Raw genomic sequence first — 13,204 nt, forward strand, 5'->3', positions numbered from 1 at the left:
AAACGATGAAACTATGAAATCTATGAAAAGTTGTGGGGGTCCCTGCTTCATCTCTCTCTCAACTAAGGGGTCCTTGGCCTGAAAACATTGAAGACCCCTGCCCTAAGGATTATCAATGTTATGTTTACTGCTATGGTAAACCAAAACCAATCCAACAAAGAATAAACAACAAATGCAGACGCCTGAGGTGTTAATTGTTAACACGTGGCCGCGTGCGTGCGTGTGTGTGTGTGTGTGCGTGTGTGTGTGTGTGTGTGCGTGTGTGTGTAACAGGTAGCGATGCAGCGTGCCCGAGTGAACGCGCGTTTGGTGTCAGAATCTGGGGAACGTCACATGAAGCTTGTAAAGCTCAAAACCGTGATGGGCGATATCGAGGACCCTGAATCCGCGTATCAGGACATCATGGGTATGTGTATACAATATGTTGTGTGTGTGTGTGTGTGTGTGTGTGTGTGTGTGTGTGTGTGTGTGTGTGTGTGTGTGTGTGTGTGTGTGTGTGTGTGTGTGTGTGTGTGTGTGTGTGTGTGTGTGTGTGTGTGTGTGTGTGTGTGTGTGTGTGTGTGTTTGTTTGTTTGCACGTACTAGGGCATTAACGAAAAAGTCGACTCAGTCGACTTCATTACACAAGTCGACTCCCACCAGAGAAAGTCGAAGTTGAAAAAAAGAAGAAAAGAAAATGACTTTCTATTGTGAAAATAGATCTGCCATTTTCACAATTTCGGCCTCTATATATTTGACAATTTGGACAATGTTTAATTTGCCATTTTAGAGGTATTAAAAAGTCCTTAAATTGTCACTTTAGAAATGTGCAGGTACCCTCTAGTCTATACACTTAAACTTTATGTTGGTTTGTTTACAGTTGAGTGAGAAAACAATGTTTCACATTAAGTTAATCATCTGTGGACCCCCTAAAATAATTGGGGGGTCGTGTGTGATGTGATGACGTCATCAAACGATAAAGTCGACTTCAACTCAACCTTTTACTGAGTCGAGTCGACTTGCAAAAATCACTAGTCGTTAATGCCCTAGCACGTACGTGTTTGTGTGTTGTGTGTGGACTACACTATGCTGCAATACTACTGTATGAAACCGGGAGACATAGTGAAAGGTGAAGTTTATTAAGTATTGACGGTTCAAGTGGTTAAATATCTGAAAACACAAATTGACATGAATCCAAAATACACTGATGATTGTGTGTCAAACAATGAAACTGTATTGAATCTATGAACAGGTTGTGGGGGTTCCTGCTTCATCTCTCTCTCAACCAAGGGGTCCTTGGCCTGAAAAGGTTGAAGACCTCTGATATACAGTATCACAGAATATATGCTGATATATTCTGCTATGGCTCTCCTTAGGTAAGACCAGTGTGCTCTCCAGGGAGGACTGGTGGCAGTTGGTGGTGCGCTGCGTGTACACACTGTGCGAGGTGAAGCGCTACAAAGAGGCGGAGTTGCTGGTCGACTCGGCCATGGAGTTCGTCGTCTTTTACGAGAACAAAGCCAAGAGGAAAGAGCTGGAGTTCTTCGGCCTGTCGGCCGCCTTCCTCGACCAGAACTTCCGCCGGGCCTACGATTACATCAGGTACGCGGCTACGGGCCAGGCAGACAACTACTGCTGGGCGAACAAAAAATGTTTCAAAGAAGCACTGCTAATTTCCAAAGGTGTAGAAAGCAGACTCTCAGAGAAAGGAATTCCAAGTCACTCCGTCTTTAGTGAAAAAATATAATTTATTTTCTGAGCAAAGTTGACCAAAGCGTTTCGACCTTCTAGGTCTTCGTCAGGGTCTGTACTACTGCTGGGCCTTTGACTCAGTGTTGACTTTGTCGACTAAAAGTACGGCGAAACATGTTTGTCCACTGCGTTTTTTTCACAGGCCGCGCTGCGACGCATTGTGATCTTGTAGATCGGCTATTTTCAGCACACAACCAAGTGTAAAATAAGTCATTACGATGCCATCAAGGCCTGCCAAAATACATTTCAGTTGACTAAATCAACTGTAGATTTAGTTGCCTAAAATCTCATGATATTTAGTCGACTAAAATTAGACTAAAACTAAAACTTTTCAGGTGACTAAATTATGACTAAAACTAAATGACCCTAACCCTAAAACTAAATCAAAATTTGCTGTCAAAAACACCACTGCTTTGACTTCTTCTCGGGTACATAACTAGCACCAGGCATCCAACTATTGCATGGTACACAATTACCACAGAGCCTTCAACTGCTCTGATGATGAAGGTCGATGGTATATGATTGGCAGGGTTCCCCAATAGGCGGCCCGCGGGCCATTTGCGGCCCGCGGGGAGCTACTGTCAGGCCCCAACCAACCCCAGTAATAATGGTGGTATAAGAGCAGCAACAACACTAGTATATCGTATCTCCAGATGTGTACGTTCTTTCGCAAAGTAAAGCCCTGCTTCATCATTCAAGGCCGTCTCACAAAAGTAGTGAAAACAGCAGATCTACAAGCACACAACGCCTCGCGGTGCGGTGCGAGGCGAGGCGTTGTGTGCTTTTAGATTGGCTGTTTTCACTAGTTTAAATCATTTTTAAAATGATAAATGCACATACACAATTTTCACCCGACAACGACGATATCTGAACTGTCGCTGGAGTAGCGGGAACGCCACCATCGTCCCCTGCAATGCTGTGGCCCTCGGCTTGGTACCCTAGACAAGACTAATTGGGGAACCCTGGTATATGGGAACGTTGCTTGGAAACATAGCTTTGCTGTTGCTTTGTCTGTGCTAGTCAGAAAACATCTTTCCCCCGTGGAATACACAGGACGTGTTTCTGATCATATTTGGATTGATATGATGTAGAATAATAGAAATTGGCTGAAGTAACAGGAGTTAGGCATACCTTGGATTCAAAATGAGTTTTGGGTTTACAGTGTGCGGCTGATAATGAAGTTACACATGGTTCCGGTGCTTAATTGAAAACAAGATTGAATGGCCATCTAGTTGGTCTTCATGCCTAGGGGTGGGCGATATGGTGATAATTATCGTTGAGACGATACAATGTCTCCACGATATGCCTTTTCAGAGGTATCGTATATATGGTGATACAATTGAGGGAGCCTTGTAAAAAATCCTGTTTAATCGTTAATACAGAGATTCATTGCAGAATTCAATTTAAACCTGCATTTTGGTCTAAATCAGTAGTTCTCAAAATGTAAAATGTCAAGGTCTCCACTTAACTCTGACAGTATACAAATGAAACCAAATGGACCCGTAAGGGTCCATTTGGTTTCATTTGTATACTGTCAGTTACATAATTGTAAAGTTCAATTTAGACCTCCCAAAAGGAACCCAGAGAGTCTAGTTTTTGTCAAGTAACTTGAAAAATATCCATTGAAAAAAAAAATCGTGATAAAATCGTGTATCGTGATTCAGCTTGGGAAAATGTTGTGATATTGTATTTTTCCATATCGCCCACGCCTATTCATGCCCCACTCAAATATGTAGCTGTTCAGTGTTCATATTGTTGGTTTTTAAAACTCTCTCTAACTGAACACAAATGAAATCAAAAGAATACTTTGGTCAATATAGAAATATACAGGTATGTCCTGTCCTGTATAAGCTCCCTCTCCCTCTCACTGTACGTGAGAGAGGGACCCGAAGAAATCCGTTGGACATGCACTATACCAGGGGATTTCAAAGTGGGTGACGGGGCACCCTGGGGTGACGTGAGATAATTAGATAATATTTGGAATTTATTTGGACACTTTGAAAAACATATTTAGTATCATTTTAAACTTGAAGCACAAAGTTATTTTCAGTCAGTTCTAACCAAAATGGCTATTATCTCAACGTTTTCCTCGCAACATAATCACTAAAATATCGCCGCTGTCGGGCAGAAACCTCGTAAAGTTTCAACTGTGTATGTGTTTTGGTCACGTAAAGCCCTGCTTCATCATACAAGCACACGTTGTGTGCTTGTAGATCTGCTGTTTTCACTAGTTTAGTACATTTTATAAATGATAAACGGTTTTGGACATAACAAGATTTCCACCCGACAACGACGATATGCTATAAATATAAGGTGCTGGGAGTGAAAATTTAGGGGTGCCTCGGATTAAAAAATATATTTATGGGGTGCCCTGAGACAAAAAAGTTTGGGAACCCCTGGACTATACAACGATGACGAGCTCATTGGGAGCTTTAGATTCTGTTGGAGTGAATGACTGAACTTCACTTGTATAGCGTAGGGATTTATTCAAATATATATACACACAAACATCTCCCCGATAATATTGATTATTGAAAAAGAATCAATGGAATAATCACCAAGAAAGTGGGGCGGCATAGCTCAGGGGTAGAGAAACCGTTATTAGAGCACGAAGGGTTCCCAAAGGGTTCCCAGTTCGAATCCGGGCTCCCCCTGAGTTAATGTCGAAGGGTCCTTGGGCAAGACTCTGAACCCCACATTGCTCCCGGTGAGCAGGTTGGTGCCTTGCATGGTTTCCTCCGCCACCGGTGTATGAATGTGTGCGTGAATGGGTGAATGTAATGCACAATCTCTGTAAAGCGCTTTGGATAAAAGCGCTATATAAATGCACCATTTACCATTTACAAAGTAATTAGCCAGTAGCTTTGCCCCTCCCCTAAAAGCTTTTGTCCAATGCTAGCTTAGCAACCGGCAAGCAAGAAGTTATTCAAAGCTAGCATTGGACAAAAGCTTTTTTTTTTGGGGCATAGCTACTGGCTAATAGCTAGTTGCGGCAGCCCTGAATAGCTGTCGCTGCACTCAGTTTGTGTCGGATCACAGTGCAGCATTGTCTGCTTGTCAGTCAGCTGTGTGGGCTGGCTGTACAGCTCTTATTAATGTTCATGTCCCTATGTCCGTGAAATGGCCTTTTCTTTTTTTTTGATCCTCCATAATGTTGCTGCAAATTAGAAAGGATCAGCTACAAATGAGCAAGTCAGCAGGAGATCGTTAACAACGTAACCTAGCAACGCGCGCTGCTAGGCAATAGCCACAGTCACGCGGGCATTCACATGGAAATGCATCGCTAAGACAGGGAATAGGCGTAAGTAACTGTGGGCTCGCTGAAAGCCAACACACGTATCTTATCCTCATTATTAGTGTGGTTCAGGGTTCCCACGGTCATGAAATTCCTGGAAATATTTCGAAATGAGAAAAATGTTTTTCCAGTACTGGAAAAGTTTTGGAATTTATCAGGGTAACTGGAAGGTCCTGGAAAAAATAGCTATACATTGTCTTTGGTTATTGATTTTGTTAACACCTCTGAAATGACAAATTAAACATGGGCCAAATTGTCAAATATTAGAGGCAGAAATTGTGAAAATAGCCGATCTACATGCTCACAACGCCTCGCAACGCATGTAGATCTGCTATTTTCACAATAGAACGGTGTTATACAAAATTCCTCAACTCTTAGTGCTCTTCAGGGTGCCGGGTCCCCTGTTAAAACATGATTATTTCGGGGGTCACGGACTGAAAAGGTTGAGAACCACTGGCATACACTACCTGTCTTTGGGCATTGCGCATAGGAGTAAGCGACCTGTTATTGAGCTCAATTATTGTTATATAGTCCTGGAAATTGGGTTAAATATTCTGGAAAAGTTTTGGAAAAGTTTTGGAAATTAATTGGTAAAAAATTGTGGGAACCCTGGTGGTTGCCCTAACAGGGCAACACACTATATTCCTGGGGAAACTTTCTTTCTTTCTTTCTAGATAATTTTTTTTCCGGCATGTTTCACCGCCCACAGTTTTTGCGCCACACACTCACGCCATATGTCAAATCGACCGGCTTCATCGGGAATCATGTGCTCTCATTTTGCTAAGAGAAAAGTTGTATCGTTTAATTGATATTAATTTATTAGTGAATTAATCTTACCCATTGACTTGAATGGGGAAAAAACTCACATTGAATTTTTTTTCTCTTGCAAACCATAAGGGCTACAGTTTCAAAACTCGGAGAGGAGATTCATAATCATTTAAAGAATTAATCGAACAATAATTACATTAGTCGGCCTCATGGTGATGCTATAACAGCCTTGCCAACTCTTGAACCGTTGGTCGGAAAGTTTGATTTCCTTTTTCCCTGGATTTCTTGGGTCATGACTCATCTCCACACATAGGCCCCGCCCATTTGCGTCAGGATATATTTTCCACACACACCCCTTATTCTCTGAGCGGTGCTAACCTCTCCTACATCTGGCTTTGTCTGATTGTACGTATGTATGGCAATTAAAACTCTCTCCCAGCCATTTACAATATGCTTGTGCGCCTATACTGCCAGGATTATTATTATTTTTTCAGTCCTACAATACAACAATCAATGCGCAGAATATAATTGTAAACTGCAGTCTATTTGTATACCACAAGAGTGCGCCAACGACTAAGTGATCAGGCTGACTCATTAGACTGAATGAGAATGACCTGCAGCCTGTGTTTATAATGGAACTGACGGCCGGCCGGAGCGCCCAAACAAACAGCATCATGCACGCCCTCACGGGCGCAATCAGTTTATTTCAAACACTCGACCATGATGCTGGGTGACCACTCTGTCAGCCTCTCATTTTTTTCCGAATGAAAATCCGTCTACATATGGTAAAGTTTGATAAGAAAAACGTTGGCTTTCAATGCTAAAATTTGCATATGCTATGCTATATGCAAATGACTTCCGGGTTACGTCATCGATGACATCATTTCCATCGCATTATCATTGCTGAAGCTTAAATGAAGCTAGAATGGTCATTTATGGCTCTAAAAATGTCAAAAAAATACCCAAAAAATCAGAAAATCATCAGGAAGGCGACGTTTGGCGATCTGGCTGGCTGGGCCTCCTCAAAATGGCGACGTTTGGCGATTTGGCTGTGAACTAGTTAACCATAGCGATTTTCATCAATTGAACAAATAAGCATCTACTTGACATGAACAATGTTAAAGGAGCTATAGTCAACTTTTTCTTGAAAAACGAATGCTAAAATAAAAATAATGTTTCGAAAATATTTTATAAAAAGAATAAGCTTCATATATGTGTTTCTATTCAAAAATTACCACAAAAAGCCTAAAATAACATTTTTGCCCTATTTGTGGAGATAAGTGACCTACGGTCGCTTATCTCCCGATTAGGGAGTCTTACTGGTGATAAAATATTCATTTTGGCCATTGTCAGACCGACACTTTGTTTACATTCTAGTCTATAGACTAGGATGTAAACAAAGTGTCAGCCCTAAAATGAAAAAGTTGACTATAGCTCCTTTAATAATATAATATCATTTATATTTTTTTATACATCGATTTAGAAAAAAAGAAAAAATCATGTAAGATCAGTTCCTGCAGGCGAGGGGAGACGGGCTGGCCGACAAACAGTTCAATATACAGTACAGTAGAGGCGCTCCGTGATGGCTAATAAGATTTAACTTTTTTTTGGATGACATGGTCTTTAATGAAATTAACTCATAAAATGCACCGCTCACATAACACTGGGCTACACTGTCTGCACAAAACAGGCGGGTGTGCACAACCTGGATTTATCAGGCTACAGACATATTTCCGTTTGACCAATTTTTTTCCCCTCCATTGTTCAGATGGTGGCGTTCACTATTTATAGTGTGGATACGCTGGTGACTCTTCAGGTGACCTAACTGACTGAAACTCTTGTCACACTCTTTACAGTGAAAAGGTTTTTCTCCAGTGTGGATACGCTGGTGACTCTTCAGGTGACCTGACTGACTGAAACTCTTGTCACACTCTTTACAGTGAAAAGGTTTTTCTCCAGTGTGGATACGCTGGTGTGTCTTCAGATGACTTAACACACTAAAGTTCTTGCCACATTGCTTACAGTGGAAAGGTTTTTCTCCTGTGTGTCTACGCTGGTGTATCTTCAGGGAACCTAAATCACTGAAACTCTTGTCACAGTCTTTACAAAAGAAAGGTTTTTCTCCTGTATGAATTCGCTGGTGACTCTTCAGGTGACTTAACTGGCTGAAACTCTTGTCACACACTTTACAATAGAAAGGTTTTTCTCCAGTGTGGATACGCTGGTGTATCTTCAGGGAACCTAAATCACTGTAACTCTTGTCACACTCTTTACAAAAGAAAGGTTTTTCTCCCGTATGAATTCGCTGGTGACTCTTCAGGTGACTTAACTGGCTGAATCTCTTCTCACACTGTTTACAATAGAAAGGTTTTTCTCCTGTGTGGATATGCTGGTGACTATTAAGGGAACCTAACTCACTGAAACTCTTGTCACACTGTTTACAAAAGAAAGGTTTTTCTCCTGTGTGAATTCGCAGGTGTGTCTTCAGGTTATTTAACTGACTGAAACTCTTGTCACACTCTTTACAGTGAAAAGGTTTTTCTCCCGTATGAATTCGCTGGTGACTCTTCAGGTTATTTAACTGACTGAAACTCTTGTCACACTCTTTACAGTGAAAAGGTTTTTCTCCTGTGTGGATACGCTGGTGTGTCTTCAGGAGACTTAACATACTGAAACTCTTGTCACACTCTTTACAATAGAAAGGTTTTTCTCCTGTGTGGATACGCTGGTGAGTCTTCAGTTGACCTGACTGACTGAAACTCTTGTCACACTCTTTACAGTGAAAAGGTTTTTCTCCAGTGTGGATACGCTGGTGTGTCTTCAGATGACTTAACACACTAAAGTTCTTGCCACACTGCTTACAGTGGAAAGGTTTTTCTCCTGTGTGGATACGCTGGTGAATCTTCAGTTGTCCTAACTCACTGAAACTCTTGTCACACTGTTTACAAAAGAAAGGTTTTTCTCCCGTGTGAATTCGCAGGTGTGTCTTCAAGTTATTTAACTGACTGAAACTCTTGTCACACTCTTTACAGTGAAAAGGTTTTTCTCCTGTGTGGATACGCTGGTGTGTCTTCAGGAGACTTAACTTACTGAAACTCTTGTCACACTGTTTGCAGGTGTGAGTTTTCCTCCCTGTATAAGTCAGCTGATGTGTCTTCACTTCTCCTGGTTGAGTTAAAGTCCTGGTAAACTTTTGATGACTGTACGATTGTTGTTCATCTGTGTCTCCTTGTTCCTGGCTGGTTGCAATTCTGGTGATTTGCTGGAAGGATTCTGAAGGGATCTGTCTATGTATGGGCATTTGACAGTAGAGGTCGTCAGAACAGCAGACCTTGGGCTGGGAGGATTGTGACCACACTCCTTCCTGGAGTTGCGGTTCATCATCAAATTTGCATCTATACATGGACTGTTATAGGGACAGCTGTTGGGTAGTACTAGTGGCAATTTATTTTATCTCCTCTCACGACACTGAGTAAGGACACTGAACCCACTGGTCTCTGTGGAATGAAGTGGCACTCAAAAACATTTTAGAATCTTATACATGTTGGGCAGAGCTCTGGTCTGACCTCACTCACAACACAACCGGTTGCCGTGCATGCATGACAACACCGATGAGTGCAAGCTGCCACCTCGCTATAAAGATTGACGTCAGAATCCCCTTTATGCCCATATATGAAGATCCCTCATCAATATATATCACTGGCCAGATGGCCAAGACATGGCCCATATCTGTGTGGCTGGTTCAGATAGGGATCTACATGTATGGGCATAACATACATTGTATTGTGATGTCAAGGGAACCACTCACACATTCCCCGCCATTTAACAATACCTTCGTACTCTCATATGCCCCTGTCTCCATAGACTTCCATGTAATTCATAGTGCACGGATCATGCACACCCATGCCTAGATCCACATTGCTCACAGCTTTCAAACAAAAAAATCCGAATGGAAATCCGTTTAGGCATTCATGAGATAGCAGCCATTATGTTTTCCTAAAATGTAAAGAAAGATGGCTGCCATGTTTGAAAGATGGGGTTGCTATGGGGGTTAAACATGCAATTTCGCGATTGCTATCATGCCTACTACATTTTTTGGGGTGAAAACATTCTTTTGAAAAAAATTGTTTTGAAAAAAAAAAAATATATATATATATATATATATATTTTTTTTTCTCTGGATTATCGGGCCTGGCAGGGAAAGACATTGAAATAATCTCGGGACTATCGGGCCTGGCATGCAATGATTTAACAGCATCCCTTTTATGCCCATATATGGAGATCCCTGATGTCATCAATAGTAAGCCCATATCTAACAGGACATCATATGGGAATGCCCATAATATGGAGTGAAGACAGCCCATATCTGTGTGGCTCGTTCAGACAGGGATCTCCATGTATGGGCATAAAAGGGATGTACTATATATACTGGATCTCCTTATATGGGTAGAACTGGTCCGATATACATCACTGGCCAGATAGCCAAGAATTGGCACGACCTCGCTAGGGCGAGGTCGCATGTCACCCTGAGGCATCTTACTAGTATAGGACTATAGTTTCTATCAGTGCTATCAGTTGCATTTAGAGCTGAAACTCAGCCAAAGTTTCACCGCACGTAATGATGAAAATAGACACTGACTGCAGTCGCGCTTGCAGAAGACAGCACAGACGGCACAGTCGCCGCCATGCCGCGGTTTCTCTTTCCTCCTCTTCGGGGTCTGCGCCCCGACGCGGACGCGGGTCGCGTACCCGGCGATGGGGGATCGCTCATGCACGGCATGAAAACGACCGCCCGCGCATGTCCATTTGGTTTAATGTTATGCCGGTTTGTTTGGTTACCAACTCTCCTTCATTTATCAGGCGAAAAAAAGACTTGAAAGCAAAGGGGAGTCATTAGGGGTTAAGTGTCTTCTTGCTCAGGGACACATCGATAAATTGCCAGGGTCGGGAATCAAACCTGGGACCTTCTACTTTACAGGCGGCCTCTAGTCTCCACCCATTCAGCTTTGGTCGCCACCATAGTTAATACAAGGCTTATGTTTGGGTGTGGCAACCGACGTGATGTCTATTCTAAAGACTGGTCTTAACAAAGGCCGACCACTGAGATAGATACTACTGTGCAGTCTATGAAAGGATCCGATCCGTCTGATACTGCTTATTGATTGAAATTGAAAATCTATTTAGGCCTAGAATTATTGAATGCTTTAACCATTGAAAAATAGCAGATATACAAGCTCTTGTAGATCTGCTATTTTTGAAAAATCACGAAACATTTGTGCAACTCTTTGAATATCTTATTTTTAAAGTGAACACATGTAACTCAAATATTTGCTTCTGGGGGGTCCCTGATACAAAATATTTATATATATAAATATATATAATTCTAGGCGTCCTTGACATGAAAGAGTTTGAGAACCACTGACGTAGAAACATGTGTTTTTCAAAAAAACCTTACAAGGATTTAGAAGACACTTATAGAATCGGGTCAAAATTTAAAAGATTTTTTTTTAAATAGCAGATCTACAAGCTCGCTGCGAGCTTGTAGATCTGCTATTTTTCAATAGTTACAGCATAAATAATGCGTATTATGCGGTCTAAATGGGTTAAAATAGTTTATGTGTGCCTCTCTCTTTCTCATACTGTAGGTTGATGCTAATGGACAATGTTGAACGCCCTCAGCTCTGGAACATCTTCAACCAGGTGAGTGCTTGAGCAAGCATCGCTCCTGCACGTACCACGCATTTAGTCAGGGAATTTTAATAAAACCCTGGGAATAAATTCCTTACCAAACAATTTCTTCACCAATGTGTTCGTAAAGGTGTCTAGTAACATATCTAACAAAGATTGAAATTCAACATCCCTAGCAAAATGTTTGACAGCTAGGGTAATTCATGGGTCTCATTCACTAAAGCCCTTTGCACACAGGCGCGTTTAACCGCACGGATAAAACGGACAATATAATTTTTTGAAAAGAAAACACTGATTCTCTATGACCTCATGCACACCGGCTCCGAATTAGCCGTGCGACGAGTGGCTGCCGCCGTGCGTTTTTTTCTCGATCGAACCCAGTTCGATTTGTGCGTCTTGTCGCATGCGGTAAAAAACTCATCACTCCTTTTATGACTCCTTTTTGGATCCGCAGCGCCGATTCCGCACAGCCTTGCACACCAAATCCAATGCGTTTTATTCATGCCGCAAACGAAAAAAACGCAACTGTCCTGTGTGCAAAGGGCTTTACTATACACTGTACTATAAGGGGAAAAAATCACTCCCAAAAATATGCTTGTAAACGGATGAGCGTTGACTCGCGTCTGTGATGATCGGTGTCATGCCGGTCCCCCGAAGTGCCCTGGATCCATTTTCCAGTGTGTGTTGTTGCCCCCCCAGGCAGTGTTGGGGAAGTTACTTTGAAAGCGTAACTTGTACAATTACAACTAACTCACCATGGCAGTAACTTGATCAAGTTAAAGTTATACCCCTGGAGAAATGTAACTTATAATGTTTCAAGTTACATTGAAAAAGTTACTTGAGTAACTTGAGTTACTTTTTTTTTCTCAGCGTTAAATTGAGAATGTACATTTGGTGTACATGAAACAAAATATAATATCCTACAAAAAAAGTCACATGCCAGCAGAAATATACCTCTCACCTGAGTTTCATGTTTTATTTCAAAAAGGTTTTTTATTTTTTTTAGTAAACATCTGTGTTCCTAAAATAAAATTAAAAAAAGAAGAAAATGATGATCTGTTGAGGACATTTGTAACGTCACTTGTAACTTGTAACTTGAGCCAAAAATGACCCAAAAAGTATCTCAGTTACTTGACTAGTTACAGAAATATGAATGTAACTCAGTTACCAGCAAGTTACAGCAAAATGTAACTTAGTTACGTAAATCAGTTACATCTGAGTTACATAACTCAGTTACATTTAACTTAGTTATGTAACTCGGTTACATGTAACTTAGTTACGTAACTCAGTTACATGTAACTTTAACTTCCCCAACACTGCCCCCCCCCCCCCCCCCCCCCCCAGGTGACGTTTAAATCTCAGGACCAGCGTCATCACCGCTTCTGTCTGCGGCTGATGTTGAAGAACCCAGAGAACCTCGCCTTGTGTGTCCTCTGTGGACACAATGCCCTGGTGTCTGGCAGCTTCAAGCATGCTCTGGGTACGCACACACACACGCCTGCACGCACACTAGGGGTGCCACGGTTCAGTCAGCCCACGGTTCGGTTCGTATCTCGGTTTTTGGCTCACGGTTTCGGTAAAGTAAAAATTTAAAATGAAAAAATAAAGAATCCGAAATGTTCAGTTCATTTTAAAGTTGGGGTGCAATCATTTGTTTCCCCCCTAAAACATGATATTCAGTTATTATGATTATACTAGGAGGAAGACTTTCTCCAAAAAAAG

At 41.7% G+C, this 13,204-nt stretch overlaps 1 protein-coding gene across 1 annotated transcript in view; it reads left to right on the plus strand.

Moving 5' to 3' along the window:
* Positions 1-13,204, plus strand: part of gtf3c3 (general transcription factor IIIC, polypeptide 3) — a gene marked incomplete at its 5' end in the record, with an annotated part of 52,167 nt that overhangs the window by 34,224 nt on the left and 4,739 nt on the right. The window contains 4 exons of the mRNA XM_080720219.1: positions 274-406; positions 1,356-1,581; positions 11,440-11,494; positions 12,827-12,962. Coding sequence (XP_080576345.1) covers positions 274-406; positions 1,356-1,581; positions 11,440-11,494; positions 12,827-12,962 — 550 coding nt within the window. The remainder of the gene's footprint in view (positions 1-273; positions 407-1,355; positions 1,582-11,439; positions 11,495-12,826; positions 12,963-13,204) is intronic.

Source organism: Nannobrachium achirus, assembly GCF_963921795.1.
Source record: "Nannobrachium achirus genome assembly, chromosome: 24".
Classification (NCBI taxonomy): domain Eukaryota; kingdom Metazoa; phylum Chordata; class Actinopteri; order Myctophiformes; family Myctophidae; genus Nannobrachium; species Nannobrachium achirus.